Genomic DNA, 22,556 nt, shown 5'->3' with positions numbered 1-22,556 from the left:
ATTGCTGTGCAAAAGCAGACCAGGATAGTTATTTACAACTTCATCCAGCAGTGTTTTAAACTGGCGATCATTTAAGGCTCGGGCAACAATAAAGTTGATCACACGAATGACCAGCGACATCACTTCGCCAAACTGCCTGTCACACATCTGAGCACAAAGTGCCTCCTGGTGTATAATGCAATGGAAACTTAGGATGGGTCTATTTTCATGTTCACGGAGAAGCGCCACAAATCCTTTGTTTTTCCCCACCATACACGGAGCACCATCAGTACACACTGAGAGAAGTTTATCCATAGGTAGACTTTTTTCTTGAGCAAACTCCATGAAAGACTTGAATAAATCCTCACCTCTTCTTTGGTTCTTTCGGTAAAGTCACGTAGAATGAGAATAAAATAATAAATTGATAAAATAAAATAACACAATAATATTCTCACGACGTTTCGGCCACAACACAAGCGGCCTTCATCAGGTGAAGGGAGCGAGACTGTCTGGTAGGACAGCGCTGGAGTGAGAGAGCCACGTTCAGATCACGGCTTTTAAGCTGTGTGAGAGGAACAAAGAGCCTTAGAGTCGCGGCATCTCTTCAGAAAGGTGAGAGACTCGATTAGTTGAGCCTTCTTATCCCGAAGTCTGTTGAATGATCTTAAGGATGTGTGGAATCCCTCCCCATAGAGGCGGTTAAATTTCGATTTAAAGCTTTCGTGACTGCAATGATTCATCTTCTTTGGTTCTTTCGGTAAAGTCACGTAGAATGAGAATAAAATAATAAATTGATAAAATAAAATAACACAATAATATTCTCACGACGTTTCGGCCACAACACAAGCGGCCTTCATCAGGTGAAGGGAGCGAGACTGTCTGGTAGGACAGCGCTGGAGTGAGAGAGCCACGTTCAGATCACGGCTTTTAAGCTGTGTGAGAGGAACAAAGAGCCTTAGAGTCGCGGCATCTCTTCAGAAAGGTGAGAGACTCGATTAGTTGAGCCTTCTTATCCCGAAGTCTGTTGAATGATCTTAAGGATGTGTGGAATCCCTCCCCGTAGAGGCGGTTAAATTTCGATTTAAAGCTTTCGTGACTGCAATGATTCATCTTCTTTGGTTCTTTCGGTAAAGTCACGTAGAATGAGAATAAAATAATAAATTGATAAAATAAAATAACACAATAATATTCTCACGACGTTTCGGCCACAACACAAGCGGCCTTCATCAGGTGAAGGGAGCGAGACTGTCTGGTAGGACAGCGCTGGAGTGAGAGAGCCACGTTCAGATCACGGCTTTTAAGCTGTGTGAGAGGAACAAAGAGCCTTAGAGTCGCGGCATCTCTTCAGAAAGGTGAGAGACTCGATTAGTTGAGCCTTCTTATCCCGAAGTCTGTTGAATGATCTTAAGGATGTGTGGAATCCCTCCCCGTAGAGGCGGTTAAATTTCGATTTAAAGCTTTCGTGACTTTTCCGAAAGAACCAATCATTGCAGTCACGAAAGCTTTAAATCGAAATTTAACCGCCTCTACGGGGAGGGATTCCACACATCCTTAAGATCATTCAACAGACTTCGGGATAAGAAGGCTCAACTAATCGAGTCTCTCACCTTTCTGAAGAGATGCCGCGACTCTAAGGCTCTTTGTTCCTCTCACACAGCTTAAAAGCCGTGATCTGAACGTGGCTCTCTCACTCCAGCGCTGTCCTACCAGACAGTCTCGCTCCCTTCACCTGATGAAGGCCGCTTGTGTTGTGGCCGAAACGTCGTGAGAATATTATTGTGTTATTTTATTTTATCAATTTATTATTTTATTCTCATTCTACGTGACTTTACCGAAAGAACCAAAGAAGATGAATCATTGCAGTCACGAAAGCTTTAAATCGAAATTTAACCGCCTCTACGGGGAGGGATTCCACACATCCTTAAGATCATTCAACAGACTTCGGGATAAGAAGGCTCAACTAATCGAGTCTCTCACCTTTCTGAAGAGATGCCGCGACTCTAAGGCTCTTTGTTCCTCTCACACAGCTTAAAAGCCGTGATCTGAACGTGGCTCTCTCACTCCAGCGCTGTCCTACCAGACAGTCTCGCTCCCTTCACCTGATGAAGGCCGCTTGTGTTGTGGCCGAAACGTCGTGAGAATATTATTGTGTTATTTTATTTTATCAATTTATTATTTTATTCTCATTCTACGTGACTTTACCGAAAGAACCAAAGAAGATGAATCATTGCAGTCACGAAAGCTTTAAATCGAAATTTAACCGCCTCTACGGGGAGGGATTCCACACATCCTTAAGATCATTCAACAGACTTCGGGATAAGAAGGCTCAACTAATCGAGTCTCTCACCTTTCTGAAGAGATGCCGCGACTCTAAGGCTCTTTGTTCCTCTCACACAGCTTAAAAGCCGTGATCTGAACGTGGCTCTCTCACTCCAGCGCTGTCCTACCAGACAGTCTCGCTCCCTTCACCTGATGAAGGCCGCTTGTGTTGTGGCCGAAACGTCGTGAGAATATTATTGTGTTATTTTATTTTATCAATTTATTATTTTATTCTCATTCTACGTGACTTTACCGAAAGAACCAAAGAAGATGAATCATTGCAGTCACGAAAGCTTTAAATCGAAATTTAACCGCCTCTATGGGGAGGGATTCCACACATCCTTAAGATCATTCAACAGACTTCGGGATAAGAAGGCTCAACTAATCGAGTCTCTCACCTTTCTGAAGAGATGCCGCGACTCTAAGGCTCTTTGTTCCTCTCACACAGCTTAAAAGCCGTGATCTGAACGTGGCTCTCTCACTCCAGCGCTGTCCTACCAGACAGTCTCGCTCCCTTCACCTGATGAAGGCCGCTTGTGTTGTGGCCGAAACGTCGTGAGAATATTATTGTGTTATTTTATTTTATCAATTTATTATTTTATTCTCATTCTACGTGACTTTACCGAAAGAACCAAAGAAGATGAATCATTGCAGTCACGAAAGCTTTAAATCGAAATTTAACCGCCTCTACGGGGAGGGATTCCACACATCCTTAAGATCATTCAACAGACTTCGGGATAAGAAGGCTCAACTAATCGAGTCTCTCACCTTTCTGAAGAGATGCCGCGACTCTAAGGCTCTTTGTTCCTCTCACACAGCTTAAAAGCCGTGATCTGAACGTGGCTCTCTCACTCCAGCGCTGTCCTACCAGACAGTCTCGCTCCCTTCACCTGATGAAGGCCGCTTGTGTTGTGGCCGAAACGTCGTGAGAATATTATTGTGTTATTTTATTTTATCAATTTATTATTTTATTCTCATTCTACGTGACTTTACCGAAAGAACCAAAGAAGATGAATCATTGCAGTCACGAAAGCTTTAAATCGAAATCCTCACCTCTTGTGGACCCTTTTAATGGCAGAACAGCAAGACTTTCTTCGCGCAGTGTGTCACCAACAGCATATCTTGCAATCACGCTGAACTGCGACAAATGGCTCACGTCTGTTGACTCATCCAAAGCCAGAGAAAAGAACGGCGCTGCATTTATGTCCTTCACTTGCGTTTCCTCCACTTTGTTTGCCATCACGATGGTACGATCATGAACAGTTCTTGCCGACAGAGGCATGTCTTGTATCCGTTTGATTATCTTGTCTTTGTTCGGAAGATCATCAAAAAGTTCATTGGCTACATCCAGCATGAACGTTTTAGCATACTCGCCATCTGTGAATGGTTTTCCGTTCCTCACTATTGCTAAAGAACCAGCAAAGCTAGCCGAATTATAGTCACCTTGCCGGGTCCATACGCGGAGTTGCTGCTGGCTAGCTTGCACCCTGCTCAGAAGCTCTTGGCACGCTTTCTTTCTGCTGTCTCCCGCAGGGTATTTTGATGCAAAGGTAGCGTGGCGCGTGTCGAAGTGCCGCTTTACATTCGACCGTTTCAACGATGTCATTTTGTCATTGCAAATTAGACACACCGCAGAACCCGCTCTCTCCACAAAGGCGAATTCTTCGGTCCATTCGTCCTGAAATGTACGATACTCGTCGTCTTTTTTTCTTTTCGCCATCTTCTTCGTCGAAGGGTTAGCTTTGAGCTAATGACCGAGCAGACGCAGTCTCAGACTGATTCAAAAGGGGGCGTTTACCTGTTTTACCCAGCAACGGCAAACGTAGGCCAGTATCATCCAATTAAAATAATGGACAATTGCTCCTGCAGCCCTGAACAGGACATGCGCAGTGAAAAATCGATGGATGGATTAAAACAAGTGAGAATATTTTATTTTATCTGCGAGCCATATGCAATCATCAAAAAGAGCCACATCTGGCTCGCGAGCCATAGGTTCCCGACCCCTGCTTTAGGCGGTGGTGGGAATTCCATCTTCCTATGGCAGTGCTGAGTCTTAACCATAGGAAAAGCACCATTCGCTTCCTGCACATGCAGTGTATTGTCCTGAAGTGTCGAATCGTTGGGTTGACCCTCAACTGGGATTCGAAATCGCCACTGTTTGCCCTTTAGCAACTGGCGCTGTAACTTCTCAGCCACCTGCACAGAGAAGAAATGTGTTGTCAATCTAGATGATGATTTAGAAGTGCATAGTTCCCAGTGGCTTCATAATATCGGAAGGAAGAGCGTTCAAGACGACTGCAAAAGCGCATCCGAAAGCACACGCCACTGCTGGCAGCAGGAACTTTAGCAAGCTCTGGAGGCCCTGTAGATGGTATTTTGGCTTAGTATTCCACGCTTTTTACCACTTGGGTTGGTGGGGAAGTCGAAAGTAGCAGACCTATAGACTCGCCTTGGAATGGGAATTTGGAATTTCCACCACTGGCTGAAGACCAAACTGGAAATGATTCTGCCCCATGCTCAAGTGAGCGGGAGATCAGTTTGACGTTAACTTGCATGCTGCATCTTTCCTCGAAGCCTGAGTACTTTACCGCTTCCGAAACATGTCCAGCCAAGTAAATGTTTATGTATGGACAGTGAACATCACTACCCACAAAGAGCTCTATATGCCGCGGTGACGAGATGTTTACTACCTCGCCTGGTATACAGGAGGTCATGGGTTCAGACCTGACCCTGACGCCTGCTTTATATTTTGAGTTTGCATGTTCTCCCCATGGTGGGCGTGGATTTTTATCCGGGTCCTCCGGTTTTTCCCTCCACATTTAGAATCAATATCGCGCATTCAGAATGATTTGGCTGCTATATATATCCACATGATAAGCCATTTCGTTGAGCTATCATTTGTGGCCAGGTCGCTTCTGAAAAAGAGCTGTATAGTTTAGTGGGGTCTTACCTGGTAAAAATGTTAGATAGTTTAATTGTATACAGATTCCGGGTTTGCGTCTCTGCACAACAGGGTGAGGGACCGTGCCACACGACCCAGCCAAGTTAGGATGCAAACCACTGCTGTGTGTGTGCGTGTGCATAATTGAATGTGAATTTGAGTTAATGCATGCCTTGTGGAGACAAAATGTGGGTCTGCATGTATTAGTCCATTTCTAGCGTGAGTGCATGTCTTTATTTGTTTGTGTGCGTGCGTGTTTTACGGGTGCATCTGCTTGTGGGAGCTTTTTATGCACAATTTGGTTATTTTGAACAAATAACAAGCCCGGATTCTTTGAAAGTATGGTCAAGCAACTTTTCTTTCCCCAAATGTTACGCACAAACGATGTCGCAAGTAGAGGGTGGTGAGCAGGAGGAGCGACAGAGTTTAAGCACGGTAGTGGGAGATTGAGCAACGGTGGAGTGTGTGTGTTTTGTGCACAGGACAGGAGGGTAAAGGTCGCGATGCGAGGTGTGTGCCAAGGTGTTCGTGGGTGGGTAAAGTCGAGTGTGAAGGTCGGAATGTGTGTGTCAGTTAAGTGGGTGGAGTGTAGGTGTGAAGTACTTGGTGGGGGTAGATATCTAAAATTATTTGTCTGGTACAGTAATAAATGTGTTCCTTTATATTCCCTCTGGAACTCTGGCTGTGGATGTTACCATAACTATGCAATTGTACAGTTAACGCGAATGTTGTTTGGCAAAATTGTTCACAAAAAAAATCATGAAAGTAAATTTACATTCCTCTTTTAGCACGATTAAAGTGGTGATCACGATATTTCTATTCAAACCCCAAAACCGTATTACCTAATTACGCGTGAATTCTGCACCCTCATCCAATGGACAGACACAACAAAATGGCCGCCACCACTCCCTCTGTACAAAATGGCTGCTGCCATAAACCTTTGAGTCGTGCTTCCTCATCTCCTGAACTCTAAACAAAAGTAAAATCGCGAACATTTACAACCAATGGCTAAACTGTGACCTTATCTTTGAAGATAATTATAAATGCAGTGTTTTGCCTTGAAAGGAACCCACATCAAATGCATTTAACTCATCCCCTCACTGTAAAATCCGTGTATCTGCTGCGAGTTTGGTCTGAGCGATTATCAATTGAAGAGGGCACTTTAAGAACTTAACATGTGCAGTCAGCGGCTTCCGAGACACGTTGTGTAGACGGCTTCTTATTTCATAATAAAGGTTTTTGGGTTAGATCGCGTTATTTATAAATGTGTCGTAACCCTCCACCACCCGACTAGGCCAAACAGTAAAAAATGTGTCACGTTTACAAAGGACAAATAGTTCACTACCTTAGCCCACCGGTGTGTTGAAGAGTGAATCAACATCATCGAAAATTTGAGTACGACGTTTCGCTGATAATTACATCCAGCTTCATCGGGCAATTCGCCAGAATGGTAAAGCCCTCACTTTCTCCCGGTCTTAAATAGAGCAGCAGGGTAATGTCATCATTTAACGTATTTAGGTGCAGCGATTTTAGGCGGGGGTGGGGGTATTGTAAGTATATAATCGATTGGTAATCATTAACTGATTTTAAATGATGTTGATTCACTCTTCAACACACCGGTGGGCTAAAGTAGTGAACTATTTGTCCTTTGTAAACGTGACACATTTTTTACTGTTTGGCCATGTCGGGTGGTGGAGGGTTACGACACATTTATAAATAACGCGATCTAACCCAAAAACCTTTATTATGAATAATATTGGTCGCGAAAGCCTACGTGTTAAACTGGCTTCTTATTTATTAGGAACACACTGGGCGATACATGTATGTAACGCAGCTACACATAGCCGACTCTATCACACAACCCCATCGTCGGCGTCAAACTACGCAGCTGTCCCACTAGCGCAGCGACGATGAGAGCCTTGCAGAAGTTTGGCCGCGTGATCGGACGATGAAGAGAGATGACGGCGAGCAGCGATGCTGCCAGGACCCAGGACCCGCAAGAGCACCGAACCTCTCTGGTTCGGTGCCCCAGCGTGGCCAAGTCCCGCCTCCGGCCACGCCCCCTTCCAGAACCTTCAAGCAGGTTACCGGAGCTTCGACTGACTCTGCCTTTCACCTTTACCCCAGTTACACCCCCTTCATAATGAAGCATTACGTAATATACCCATAACCGCGATTACCCCTTCAGGCCGGATATTTGTACACATTGCAAGCGTAGTGTATAGTATTACTACATCGTAATGGATGAATAATTTCCCAGTGAGACAAATTGCAGTTTATACATTCAGATCATGGTAACGAGGAGGGTACTGCCAAGTTTTCGTAGTCGGGGGAGGGGGGGTGTTACGCAGCTGCAATGTAATCCCAATTGAGTAGTTTGCAGGTGTACATTTTCAGCATGAGTATGCTTGGCTCATACCAGTCACGTCCGTTGTCTATTTTTGTTCCTCCTCGGCACCGCACTATATATATAGTCTCAGGTGATTGCACTGGTGATAGTCGTGTTGTCCTTCTCCTGCACCTCCAATGAGTATGGTTGGCAACGTACGGTGCGAAATATTTTCAACGTCATACAAGCAAGTCTTTATTAAACTACTTTGGGAGCAAACAAATGGCCTGTTGGCAACAAAATCAACCGTCTCAGCTGTCAAGAACGTTTTCAGTAAAATAACGTAAATGCACCCCTGATGATGATGGTGATGATGCCCCGGTGCATGCTATCTACACGTGTGTGTTTTTTAGCTGTGAAAAAAAATCGGACAACCCAGAGGCAACGTACAAACTCTGTTCCCCAGAGCTGATTTCTGTGAGCTGTTAATTTGTACCGTGCGCCAGTTGCAGCGTTTAGCCCAGTAATCGGTCGTTGGGTTCGTATGTCCCAGCAGGTGTCGCGGGCAGCATCGTGGTGACCACCACTCCAGCAACTGTGGATATTGAGGTCGGGGAATCTTTAGAAGTAAAATGCAGCTGGGAACGTGGAATTTCACGTGTAGATTCCAACGACCCCCATCTGTCATGGTTGATTGTGAGTATTGCGCACTTTTAAAAAATATGTATTTGTAAACTATGTACTCTTCATGGTATGTAATACATGGTTCATCAATTATGTGATCTTCATTATCAGCCGTCATCAATCCACTGCTGGATGAAGCCCTTCATTAAAGCCACCGCCACCTATCACGATCCTGTGATGTAATAATCCACCAGGCATAACAAAGTAAATAGATTTTGATTTAAAGTTTTCTTGATTGCAGGGGTTCATATTTTTGGTTCTTTCGGTAAAGTTACGTAGAAGGGAAACAATAAAATATTTAAAATATAAAACCACAGCAAGAAAATGTTCTTGCTGTAGTTTTCACACCCGCTGATGATTGCTTGTGTTGCAGTCGAAACCTCGTGAGAATTTCATTGTTTTATACTTTTATTATTTTACTGTTTCCCTTCTACGTGACTTTACCGAAAGAACCAAGAATATGAAGTAAATAGAGTCAATATTTAAGAACGAAACAGGAAGACTTCTTCACAATTCTGATAAATCACCTGATGAAGCTGGTTATGTCATGGTAATCGAATTGTAAATGCTGTGGGTTTTTTCTCCAACACACCGGTGTGCTGAAGTAGTAACTGTTGGCACGTTTTGTTTACGTGACAAATCTTACTAATTGGCTGTGTCGAGTGGTGGCGGGTTTAATGACACATTTATATATACGCGATCTAACCCAAAAAAATATATTATGAACTGATTTCATCGCTCCCATCTCCTCAGACGTGTAACATTCCTTGGCTAACGTATGTACTTCATATTATACTTTCTGCGCGTGCAGCCTATAGCAAATACTCGAAAGAGAATCCTTTACAAGCAGGGTCGAATCGAGCAAGTCGATGAGTCAAAATTCGGGGACCGCATCTCCATTCAGGACGAGTTCACTCTGGTGATTAACAACACCATCCCCAGCGACTCGGGTTACTTTATCTGCACCGTGTCGGCTGGGGTGGAGGGAGCGGGAGAAGCCAAGACAAGAGTCAACGTTTGCTGTAAAGTCCTAACTATAACACTTTTTTTTGTACACCTCAAAGTCGCACCTACACCACCGCATCTGCTATGATGTTCTCCACAATAGGGACCCTTCAGCTGTCCACCTCAATATCGCACCTTCACCACTGCTGGATTACACACCGTGTCTTACCAGCTGATCCTATTTCCTCCATTGCATTTCTAACTAATCTGCTAGGATCTCCTCTGCAACAACCACGTGTCACTTGTTATAAGCTTTTAATGCTGCAGAGCTCCACTTATCCATGGTGACGTTGGATCACGATTATTCCTGAGTTGTCTCCACTTATTTATAAGGGAAACTTGCAAATAAGCTGTCCTTCGCTTCTCAATTCATCGAGTCTGCGAAAAACGTGTGCATAATTATAATTGTAGAAAATAGGTTAACAGATAAGAGTTTTATATATATAGCCATTTTATGGCCATGTTTTATGTATGTAGAACTTCTTTCGCACCGTACGTAGCCAATCATGCTAATCGGAGGTGACGGAAATATCACAACAATTCAAACTTAAGCAATATTGTAAGTTCAAACTGTAATATATTTATTCCTTTTAAACACTATCATGCGATATTTGTGTATTTTTTTTACAAAGTGCAATCAAAAAGATGAGATGGTGATATTATCATGATCCACGTCTACCAGCTTCATCGTTCCAACAACAACAGTTTGAAACCAATGAAAGCTTGGATTTGCCCGTTGAAAATTTGGTAAAAAAATGAAACTTGCAAAGATGCAAATAGGAGTTGATAAGACGAACAATATTGTGATAAACAATGAAACCAAAATGTTCTGGTCGTCAATCATTGCTGGACACAAACACACAGGTGTGCTGCTCACAAATAGGAGGAAGTCACGACTCCCATCATGCCTTGCGTGCATGTCATGTGACCACCATGTACAATGTTCTCAGCCTTGTCTGGACCAGCGACTCAACAGAGAGCTGAAAATGTGGCTGTATTATCGTGTATACCACCAACTGCTTTTGGAAATTTTTACCTTTTTTATGTTCTTTTGATGTTTACTTATTTCAGCGCCACCACAAGTACAGATAATTGGAAAGCATGAACCTGTTCAAGCAAACAAAGATACCGTTGAGGTGAGATTTCATACAATTGAAGAGGCGTCGGAGAATGGTTCAACACTTCTTTATTTCTCCAACGTACAGCAACACTCGTTCCAAGACCAACCCCGAACACACGTCCCACAGCCCCTTTTAACCCCGCTCCCAATACACATCCATGGCGGGCGCGCCTGGTCCGGATGACGTCAATGCCCTTTGACCCCTGACCCCCGTTCCGCGCATTCACGCACGTGTGATTGGTGCGTGTTATAGTGAGAGCGGAGATGTCGTGTCTGCGTGGTGCGTGTGAGTGAGGGTGGCTCGCAGATCCCTTACGTCACCCCCCCTCTTCCTTGAGACCAAACCGTCCTCGGCTGAACAATGTATGCCTCGGCCGTTCAAAGCCAACTGCGACCGGGCGCATGTAATTGAAATGACCAAAAACATTTTTAGTGCAATAAAGCAAAAGTAACACAACACAATTCCCCTCCGTCTCCTTGTAAACAAGAGTGCCGCCTCTGTCCCCGACTTCCCCCACGATCCAATCCCTCGACCGAACACAACAGGGTTTCAGGGATGTCCGTGTCCACAGCTGCGACAAGGCGGCATGAGCGTGAGCGGGTTAAGGGGCCCCGTCCTGTGGCCAAGTCCTCTGCTGTGGCTGCGTCTTCAGCCCTGGATGGCGATGGGTCCAGTGCTGGCGTTCTGGTCACCTGTAGTCCTGCAGGATGGACAGTGTTTGCATTATCAGTCGGTCGCGTAGTAGGCCGTGAGTGTGACAGCCTCTTCCCACCCGGCCGAACTGACGATGAAGGTGGTGAAGGTAACGATGTTGGTAGGGGCGGCTCGGCCGCGACATATCGTTTTAGCCTCGAAGAGTGAATGTACCACCTACGCTTTCCCATCTGAATGTGAACAGACTGAGGTAGCAATACCTGCAGCACTGTGACCAGGCCCTGCCAGGGCCGGTACAGCTTCGCTGACGTCTGCAACGGTACATGCATGCAGTGCAGTCAAGCCAGGTCACCCACTGCAAAGGGATCCGCGACCGGCGGCTTAGCCCGCAAGCGCTCGTTCGTAGCTTGCGCAGACGCGGATGCTGCCGAGGCCGACTTGCGAGCCTCGCGCAAATACTTGAGCGAGTGGCGGAACGCGGCTGGCCAATCTCTCGCACGCAACGAGACAGGGCGCAACTGTGCCTCAATTGGAGGGCTCGGCTTGCGTCCATACATCAAGAAAAATGGTGAGTATCCCGTTGATGCATGCGAAGCCAAGCGATAGGCCGTCAAAACCCCAGGGATGTGCAAATCTCAGTCTGTCTGCTGGTCATTGACCAAGTGACACAGCATCCCCGAGATGGTGCGGTTAAAGCGTTCCACCATCCCGTCCATTTGTGGGTGGTAAGGGGACGTCCGCACCTTTTTGACACCCAGCATGTCACACACCTCCTGCAACAGTTTGAAGGAAAAGTTTCTGCCCTGGTCCGTCAGCAGCCACTCCGGAGCCCCCTTGTCAGCGACATAGCCATTTACAAAGGCGTCCGCTATGGATGCCTGCCGTCTGGTCGGGCAATGGGCAGGCAAAGGGCCATCGTGTAAAGTACTCCATCCCCACCAGTAGATATCTACACCCTCGAGGGGTGGCGGGGAAGGGGCCCAAGATATCGAAGCCCACGAGCTCGTTTACCCGGGAAACTTTAATGGACTGCAGGGGAGTGGTTTGCACGACCGGCGGGGGCTTCCTGCGCGCACAGTCCGCGCACGCCGCTACCCGACGGCGGATATTGGTGGACATGCCTGGCCAAAAATAGCGAAGGCGTAGTGCAGCCTTGGTCTTACGGCTACCTAGATGGAGCAACTGTCGGACGTGAACATCGGAGCATAGCTGACCCCGCAGGGAAGAGGGCACCACCAGAACTTTTCGGTTCACAGTCATGTCCCAGCACATCAACAACCCTTCCCACATGAGGAAAAACTTCCCTGACTTGGGGAGATCGTCAGCGCGTGCCATCTCCGCCAGCCGGCGAGACGGTGTCAAAAACGCGTCTGCCTGTTGCCGATCCTTCCATTCCCGCAGGGTGAGCCCTAAGTCTCTATCAAGTGATACCGGCGGCCCTACCCGGTCCGTGTCCCCGGCAGAAACCGGCGCCATGATCTCGGGTTGCGCCGCAGCCGGCGGTCTACAGTGCGTGGATCCGTCGCCACAAGCGCACTTAACGGGGGCTGCCAGTCTGGACAAAGCATTGGCGTTCGTATGCCTGACACCTTTCCGATGCACCACCCAATATGTGTACTCCTGCAGCCGCTCCAACCATCGGGCCATCTGACTGGTCGCTTAGTCAATGCGGAGCGAGTACTGCAATGTCGCATGATCCGTCCGAACAGTAAATTAGCGGCCGTACAGGTAGGGCCAAAACTGCTGCACAAAGTGGACGACGGCAAGCAGCTCGCGGCACGTGACGCAATACCGCTGCTCGGCCTGCGACAAGACGCGACTTCTGTAGGCAATGACAACCTCTCTCCCCTCCTGAATCTGGGAGAGAACGACCCCGATGCCCACGTCGCCCGCATCCATGTCCAGCAGGAAGGGAATCGAAAAATCAGGGTATGCCAGAGGCGGCGCTTCTGTCAACCGCTGGCGCAGTGTCAAGAACACGTCGGTCTCACTGCAATCCTGCGAGCACCAGCTCCATCAATCGCTGGAAAGTGGCGGGAGCCGTCTGTAAACCCATCGGCAAACAGTTGAATTGAAAGACACCTTGAGGCGTTCTGAAAGCCGTTTTTGGTCTGGATTCGGCATCTAGTGGTAGCTGCCAGAATCCTGGCAAAAGGTCTAGTGTGGAGAAAACTTTTGCTTCTGCGAGGGCATCTAATGAGTCGTCTATGCGCGGGAGCGGGTAGGCGTCCGCCAAGGTAACTTTATTCGGCCGCCTGAAGTCCACGCAAAAACGCAAGGATCCATCCGATTTCTTAACCAATACAACCGGCGCCCCCCACGGACTCGTCGATGGTGAGATGATGTCTGACTCCATCATCTCCTGCACTGCCTGCTGCACATGCTCCTTCTCCCTCGGACCCATCCTATAGGAGTTCTGCCGAATGGGTGGTGCATCGCCCGTTTCAATGTGGTGCTCCATCAGCGTCGTGCGACCAACATCGTCGGGACCCTGACTGAACACGTCTGCAAAGTCACTCAACAAAGTCCTGAGCTCCCCCACTTCCCTTGCCGACAGATCTGTGTTCTGTGCCAGGAGTGCGTCTATCCATGCCGTGTAATCTGTGTTGACCGACGGGCCGTCCAATTGCACATTGTTGACGGTTTTTCCCTCCACATGTAGAAACATGCCTTAAGAGTATTTGACTGCTATAAATATCCACAAGGTAAGCCATTTCGTTAAGCTATCATTTGTCATTGCCAGTTCGCGTCTGAAAAAGAGCTATACAGCTCAGTGGGGCTTATCTGGTAAAATAAAAAAATAGTTTTAGTTTAACTCTGTAACAGACAGTTCCCGAGATACGAATGTCTGACTTACGAACACCCACACTCACGAATTAACCACCATCATATGTTATTATGTTCAACCATCCATACTTATGAACCGAACCACAGAACTATTTTGTTTGGCGGAGCGATCCTCCGTGAGACGTAATGAGGTCCAGCATCCCACCCCTTCCGACAAGCCAGCATCAGGGCTCAAGATAAGCAAAACAAAAACAGATTTTTTTTCTTTTCATGATAGTTTATTTTATGTTTTATTTACTTTACCGTATATATTGCACTATTACATGCAAATGTACAATATTTCTTCTCATTCATGCGTTTAACAATGCATCCCTTTTTTGTTGAACAATAACACATTTTATAGCACTGACCGTTTGTACAATATAATATTGAGTTCCAAGATATGAACACATCGACTTTTGAACGGGTCACAGGAACGTAAGTCGAGGACTGTCCACAATGATCTCAGGTATTTCGAGTCAATAACACCGTGACACCATACTGAGTTACTTTACCAGCGTTTCCTTGCACTGTAAGTGTACTAATAAAAGCTAGACAAAATCAGCGTGTCACTAAGTAAACTCTATGACTGCTTGTGTGAGGTGCGATATAAAGAAATAAATGTTGATGATCCACTCATTTTTTGTCTTTTACAGATCGGAATTTGTGTTACAGAGAAAGTTTTTCCACTGCCAAATATTACTTGGTACAAAAATACCACCCCATTTGATCCAGGTATGTTACTCGAAGCATACTCGAAAATCGTTTTTTCAGTTTATTCAACAATGACTGAAAATATATATAAATCCCTGACCTTAACTCACATGTATGTATGCATGTTGGACTTCTTTCGCACCATACATGGCCATCTGTGCTAATCGGAGGTGCAGGATGAATAATAACGGAATGGCAGCCAAGCAAGGAATGGAGGGTGTGCGAGACATCTATGAAAAATATATTTATAGCTCAACAGATTCCTCCAATATAAAAATATATTCTCATTCTGATCTAGCAGATGGAGCAACGGAATCAGATCGTGCGCAGGGTGATTACATCGTAGAAGTGGCGGTGGCTTGGGGAGGCCTTCATCTAGCAGTGGACTGACCATGGCTGATGACGATGATCTTGCTTGTTGTGTTCATGTTTCACTTTGGATGACCGTCTGCTGCGATGCAGAGTTGCATCAGCGTTCCGTCGTGGAGTATGACGAGATGGGCTTCATTACGGTGCGCTCCTCCCTCAACTACAAACCCCAGAAAGCGGACAGAGACGCCACGTACCACTGCCGCATCAGCTACAAGATGCCCGGACTGATACAAACCATGGATTCGCAAAGAATCAACATCATAGTTCACTGTGCGTACACAAACACTTCCCTTCTTTCCTCATATTGCCCGGGGGCGACCGCTCAGAGTTCATTCCTCCATGAACTTCTATTCCATGCCTCTTCTTGAGTTATGTCCACTGAACTTACGAAGAGACCAACAGCCTCACAAAGACTTACATTGAGGTCCATAGACTTAGGTAGAGATCCATATACTTACAGAGATCCATACATTTAGAGATCCACAGTCTTACATAGAGACCCATAGACCTACATAGAGATTCATAGACCTACATGATCCATAGACTTAAATATCAATAGACTTACATATAGATCCATAGACTTACACCATCCATAGACTAACGTGATCCTTAGACTTACATAGGGATCCGTAGACTTACATGATTCATAGACTCAGATATCCATAGATCAACAGACGTACATGATCCACAATCAGAGACGCATATAATTTAATTTTTTTAAACTTCTTCTGCTCAGATACAGTCAACCTAATACAGACATAGAGACCCGTAGACGTACATTAAGATTTTTACACTTACCTCGTCGAAGCCAAAATCCCCATTGTTGTGTCGGGTCAGCTACCCATGTATGTACTGTATGTTGAACTTATTTCGCACCGTGCGTAGCCAAACGTGCTAATCGGAGGTACGTGGGAGGGACAACAAACTGAACACCAAAGGCAGTTCTAACGAAATTAGTTACTCAATCTATATGATTTAAAAGTGCATAGCTCCCTGTTGCTTTCTAATATCAGAAGAGCGTTCCAGACGGCCGCAGAAGTGCATCTGAAAGCATGGGAGAAAATCACACTCAGCAGCCTCGTGTACGCAATCTGAAACCTCACGTTACTTTCATCAGTTTGTCCGTCACAACACTTATTTGAATAAGAGCTATCTCTTGTGCTGAGCAAAACGGCGCGGGCGAGCCCCTTGCAAAATTGATGACGAGTTTCGTATGACCTGTGCCCCTCTGGGTAAAGGTGCAGCACTGCAATCGTGGTGGAAGGCTCTGTGCGAGGGGGAGCTCTATTTTTATTCTATTTTACCAGGTAACCCCACTGAGCTATATAGCTATTTTTCAGAAGCGACCTGGCCACAGAGGATAGCTCAACGAAGTGGCTTATCACGTGAAAATGTATAGCAGCCAAATACTCTAAATGTATGTTGTTTCTAAATGTGGAGGGGAAAACCTTGCCACCACGGGGAGGAACATGCAAAGGTAGAAGGCCAGATGAGTTGAAAGAGGCGGGAGTTTCCCACCCTTTGTCGCACCGCACACAACCTTGCCAATCCAGTGCGCCGTGTATCTATTTGCACCGCTGGGATGGACAGAGGCGCAGGGGGGAGATTTGATGAAGCATTTGCCACCATTTCAACTGCCACACCGGGAGGTCGAATCGAAGTGGCTACCTATACACTATGCACAGTCCACGGGGAGAAAGAGAGACACTGTAAACTCCAAATATACAACCGGCGTCAGGGTCTGGATCGAACCCAAGACCTCCTGCATACCATTTGAGGCAGTTAACATCTCGTTACCGCAGCGCCCTAAGTAAATAGCCATGACCAATCTTCAGGGGATGGGGGGTGGGGACTAATCCCAACCCCCATCCCCCAGCAGCAGCACTCATTTTCCTCTTGCGGCCACTGAACGCGAAACCGCAGTGCCGTGGCCGGGTGGTGCCGTGCCCTGCCCACGTGCCCACCGTGACCGCTGTTTAACCAGGAGCCCTGCACCGCCCCCCCTTCACTGCACTCCCCCCCCACGGCCTCCCCCCTAGACCCTGCGGAGCGCGTAGAGCTCGTCATCTGGGAACCCAAGGGGGCCACGCACGTGACGGAGGGCGAAGATGTCGTCCTTAGATGCGTGGCGGACGCCAACCCGCCCTCGACCTTCGCCTTCTACAACGTGCGTTGGTGGGGGGGGAGGGCGGGTTGGTACCAGACAGCAACAACCATGATCACTACACTCGGGCCGCTCAGAGACTCTCTCTCTTGTTCTTTATCATGAATATGTTACATACACCATTTATATTTATTTTACGAGGTCATGCCCACTAAACTGTATAGCTCGTTTTTCAGAAGAGACTTGGCCACAAAAAAGTGGCTTATCATCACGTGGAAATGTATCGCAGCCAAATACTTTGGACGCGCATTGATTCTAAATGTGCAGGAGAAAAACCGGAGGACTCGGAGAAAAATCCACACAACCACGGGGGGGGGAGAGAGAGAGACATACAAACTTCATATATAGAGCAGGCGTCAGGGTCGGAATCAAGCCCACGACCTCCTGGCGAGGTAGTTAACATCTCGCCACCATGGCGCCTAACACAAAAGTGTTGAGATGAGATGTGTAAGTCGCTTACCATGTGTGAAGCGCTCAGAGACTCCCTGGTGTAAAGGAGGGCGGCTCTTACCAAGACAATTGAGCCTCATGGCGGTACCCCGGGGTACTAAATGATAATAAAAAATGGTCGAGGCAATTAAATATTTTATTTCTGGGACACTATTTTTTCCAGGGGTGTACTTACCTCCGCGACTGGGGTACCAATCAATCCGGAATCGGTGCAACTCCGCGATGTCGAAACGCAGCGAGGACGATTGCGTCGAAATCCTGAACGCTCGCACGCACCATAGTGCATCGTGTGTACAGCTCGTCGAGATGAGTCGATTGCTGCATCGCCGATCATCAACAGACTAAAAATGACTGCATCACGGACATTGTGCGAGAGCCGGGGTACTATGGCACCCCGGGGTACCGCCATAAGGTTAAATTATTATAAAACTGTATTACAAGAGGCCCTACGTCTTGAGTGCGTGGAGGACACCGTGGTGCACGACTCGTTTGATCTCTCCCTCTAGAATGGCACCCAGATACTGGACGGAGTGATCGGAGACAAGATTGCTTTAGATGACATTGGACGCTCCCAGATGGCGGAATATTCATGCGTCGCTCTCACGAACTTCGTGGCCGCCGTGCCCGGAGGGCAGCTGGAGGCAAAGCTGTTCCTGGACGTTCGAGGTAATGGGGATGCAGCCAATGGGGTCGTGGTGGTTGGCGCACTGGACGTTGTACTTCAGAGTGCACCAATTCCACCAGCAGAAAGAAATTAGCTTTCTATTTTCCTGCCATCCCTTGTGTGTGTCGCTTGGCATCGCAGCGGCATCAACAAGCCCCTAGGTTCCACGCTTTGTCCCAGTTCGTGGTCATGATTCCATTCAGGAATCAATTTTGGGCGCCACGGTGGCAAGATGTTGACTACCTCGCTTGGTATATAGGAAATCGTGTATACTGTCGTGTATAGTAGTGGTGTGTAGTAGTGTAGTGTATAGTGTAGTATAAGTGCGTTTAACTTATTTCACACTGTACGCAGCCAAACCGTACCATAATCATGCTCCACGCAGTTAAATAGATGAGTAGATCATGTGCGGTGAGGTAAAGTGTGGGCACTCCTGACCAGTGTGAACCAGCAGGCCAAAATACCCTCTAGGGGGGAGCCCTTTACATCTCCCTCTACTGAGGGGGTCTTCTGCTCGCAGTGATGCGAGTGGCCAATTGCAGGGCTGCGCCTTTATTTACCCTTGAACACTTTACCTGCGGTGCTTGTCGCAGAAGAAAGCGCCATGCACACTCGTGGCGGCCTTTCACTCTTTGACAGTCCAAGGCGCTCTCCGCTGCCGGCCTCACGGTGACGGCACGAAGCAGCAAGGGGATGCCGCCAGGTGCTGCGTCTCGCGCCTGCTCCCATCGGCAGCGCCAGCGGCTGCGGCCCCTGTAGGCAGTTGCCACTCGGAACAACTGGGGTCCAATCCTAAATCGGATCCACTGCACAAGCCATGGCAGTAGATGCGGATAGCTGATTGCGCAAATGGGAAATTAAAAAAAACTCTCCAGTAGTGTGCCGACCGTGGTCCATCCAGAACAAACAGACCATACAACGTATAAAATCGCCCAGATCGACAAATATGAAGGAGACATCACAGCGATGATATACTTCTCTGTTCCTGATGCTGTTATCTGGCTTGACCACCTGAATGGGACAGTGTAATTGTTGCTCTGCATCTGCATCAGCAACCGTACAATAAGGGGTAATTGCCCCGCGCCTCCAGGAACCTCTGGCCTTGTGGGCCATGGTTACGGAAACGTTTTATTGACGCGTAGGTTTTCACGGTTGCGCTGAACAGCTCTCTCCAAAGTAAAATAACCCCGTTCGACTTCAAGGAAGCATATTAACTCTTTATTGATCACACCTTCAATAGTGCTGTTTGTTGCTCACCCGCTTACAATTTTTAGTCTTTGGTTCTGTGCTCAGCTTCCATGATTTAAAACAAATTACCTTCCAAAATGATGATTCTTTTCTTTCTGCAGAGGACAAAACAACCACCATCATCATCGCAGTGACAGTCACGGTGGCGGTGCTGATCGCGACCGCAACGGTGCTTGGCCTCTTCTTCACCAAGAAGCTTTGCTTTGCTTCGAAAGGGTAAAGGTTCACGCACTCCACATCCGGTGTCTGGCTTGGGCCTAAGGACGCGGCGTCCCTGTCATCGCCCTTCTCCACCGTACCACCGTCGTGCCACCTGGCATGTATCGGCAGCGGCAGGGTGGTGGCGCAGTGGGTGACAGTAGCGCTTCACAACCAGATGCCCCCTGGTTTTGGTTCCCAACTCGGGTGCCGCCCTCCTGTCTACTGTTTTATGTCCCCCCCCACCTCCCCCACCTGTTCTGCATGGCTTTCCTCTGGCTTCTTTGGCTTCCTCCCTACTGCAAAAAACTAAAACTTGATAGTAGTTTCGTGAAAAGGAGTTGAGATTCAGTGAGGTTTTGCTGGATTTAACAAGCACAGCAGTATTCTTGGTTCTTTCGGTAAAGTCACGTAGAAGGTAAACAATAAAATAATAAAATATATATAAAACGTGACTTTACCGAAAGAACCAAGAATATGAATCCCTGCAGTCAAGAAAGCTTTAAATCAAAAAGCACAGCAGTGATAAGAATGCAAGAAAAATACGTAGTTATGTTACTGTTTCCAAGCAAGTGAGCGTTCTAAAAATACCCTTATTTACATGTCACTTTGTTTCAACAGAGATCAACGTAAAACGGAAGACGATAAAGAGGAAGATATACCAATGAAGAATTCAACCACTCCGCATGAATCGTACGTTAAGGCGTTCACATTGTGCTATTGTCCCTCACTGCCTTTCCCTCCACTTACACACGTGAGAATAATGATGATAATCATAATAATAACCTCAATTTTATAAAGTGCCTTTTTATATGGAAATATCTCAAGGCGCTGTACATAAAATAAAACTACACCCACGAGTATAGATTACATTTAAGCAAAATAGAAAGCTGATAATAGCAATATCAATGACGACACTCGAAATTCAATTGATAGTGCCATATTGGCCCAGATATATTTAGACAGGTGGGAGGTACGTTTTATACGATACTACGTTATTAGTCTATGCCAGTAGATAAGCCATCTGATAAGATACCGCACGCTAAGGATGAGTTTCACCATTAATTTTGCCAATATTTTTTTTTGAGGCCCAATTTCGGATTTTATTTCTTCTTTTCAAATTATTATGTTTAAAAAAGACGGGGGTTTTCACACCTGATATTATGATTACTAAGTTATTTTTGGGATTAGGCCACATAACGTTAAACACTTGAACACGTGACGTCTGGAGGTGGAGGGTCTCACGACATAAATTCGCCGAGATATATTATGAATCACATTTTGTAAATTCACTAAATGTCGTTATTTTTACATAATTTAAAACATTAATAAATTTATATTCCATCGGTAAAACTGTTATTTAAATATGAGCTAAATAATCTGAGAAGTAACGTCGCATATCATTAAGATGGCATCACTTGTGATGGGAAGAGCATGGGAGTGATGTCACATCCTGCCTACTTGTGACCTCACATTTTCATATCAGTCCAAACCGGGATTTTCCTGCAGATCATCCAAAAATCTCACATCTAGGCCCACTTCTCACATATTTTAGATTCATTTGAAATTCTGGAACACATCCCTACGGCATGCAATACGTACATAGGATCGTGCCTGTATAAATAATGTGTTTACATTGTATGCAAATTATATGCAAGTCTTACGTTTAGGTTAATGGTATGAATGTGACAAGACAGACAAGACAGAGCAAGCCATATCAAATGACACAAATGAAGCCGTACGAACGAGAAAAAAAGAAACATAATCTAAACTGAAACTATTCTTTAAAACTAAACCATTTTTATTTTACCAGGGAAGGCCCACAGACCTATATAGTCCTTTTTCAGAAGTGACCTGGCCACAAATGATAGCTCAATGAAGTGACTTATCACGTAGAATTTTACAGCAGCCAAATACTCTAAACGCGTGATGTTGATTCTAAACGCGTGATGTTGATTCTAAACGTGCAGGAAAAACCGGAGAACCCAGAAAAAATCAACGCGACCATAGGGAGACATGCAACTCCAAATATACAGGGGGTGTCAGAGTCAGAATCGAACCCACGACCTCCTGTATACCAAGCGAGGTAGTTAACATTTCGCCACCGTGGCGCCCACAATTAATTCCTGAATGTAATCGTGACCACGAACCAGGACAAAGCATGGAACTGAGAGAGTCTGGCCTAGGGGCTTGTCGATGCTGCTGCGATGCCACGCGACATACACAGGGGATGCCATGGAAATAGAATTCCACGCAAAGCCACTCGCTAGGATGTGCGCTAGGTTGGCCGCGGCTGCGCGCTCGGCTGTATGTGCGTCGTCGTGATCTTGACGCGGGTGGCTTTGTGAAAATGCCACACCTGTTTATCATTGCAGAGAACCTCCAATCTATGAAGCCTAAGAATATGGTATGTTTTGGATCTGCACATCAGAATACAGTAGGTCCTCGCTTTTAACACGTGCTGTTCACCAAGGCGTTTTCGCTCTAAAACTGTTTTCATACAATGTGGAATGCGCACAGTTATACCACGGAACAGCACCATTTTAACACAGAACATGCCCCGTCATACCACGGAACAGCACCATTTTAACGCAGAACATGCCCCGTTATACCACGGAACAGCACCATTTTAACACAGAACATCCCCCGTTATACCACGGAACCAGCACCATTTTAATACAGAACATGCCCCGTTTTACCACGGAACCAGCACCATTTTAACGCAGAACATGCCTCGTCATACCACGGAACAGCACCATTTTAACGCAGAACATGCCCCGTTATACCACGGAACCAGCACCATTTTAATACAGAACATGCCCCGTTATACCACGGAACAGCACCATTTTAACGCAGAACATGCCCCATCATACCACGGAACAGCACCA

General features: G+C 46.4%; 1 protein-coding gene across 3 annotated transcripts in view; it reads left to right on the top strand.

Annotated features, from left to right (window-relative positions):
• The window catches only part of LOC116948062 (cell surface glycoprotein MUC18-like), a 36,214-nt gene that overhangs the window by 11,759 nt on the left and 1,899 nt on the right, over window positions 1–22,556 (top strand). The window contains exons 2-11 of one of the 3 annotated variants that reach the window (XM_076071217.1): window positions 8,125–8,264; window positions 9,064–9,274; window positions 10,329–10,393; window positions 14,515–14,593; window positions 15,035–15,214; window positions 16,984–17,111; window positions 18,065–18,224; window positions 19,572–19,686; window positions 20,290–20,361; window positions 22,044–22,105. In XM_076071217.1, coding sequence (XP_075927332.1) covers window positions 8,125–8,264; window positions 9,064–9,274; window positions 10,329–10,393; window positions 14,515–14,593; window positions 15,035–15,214; window positions 16,984–17,111; window positions 18,065–18,224; window positions 19,572–19,686; window positions 20,290–20,361; window positions 22,044–22,068 — 1,175 coding nt within the window. In that variant the 3' untranslated portion in view covers window positions 22,069–22,105. Of the gene's footprint in view, window positions 1–8,121; window positions 8,265–9,063; window positions 9,275–10,328; window positions 10,394–14,514; window positions 14,594–15,034; window positions 15,215–16,983; window positions 17,112–18,064; window positions 18,225–19,571; window positions 19,687–20,289; window positions 20,362–22,043; window positions 22,205–22,556 lie in introns of those variants that run through there. The other 2 variants (XM_076071215.1, XM_076071216.1) reach the window with 2 other exon arrangements.

The sequence above is a fragment of the Petromyzon marinus genome, chromosome 32 (genome assembly GCF_048934315.1).
Source record: "Petromyzon marinus isolate PM22_M1 ecotype Great Lakes invasive population chromosome 32, UKy_Petmar_22M1.pri1.0, whole genome shotgun sequence".
Lineage (NCBI taxonomy): Eukaryota > Metazoa > Chordata > Hyperoartia > Petromyzontiformes > Petromyzontidae > Petromyzon > Petromyzon marinus.
Note: the sequence above shows the minus strand (reverse complement) of the source record. Positions and strands in the feature narration are given on the sequence as shown.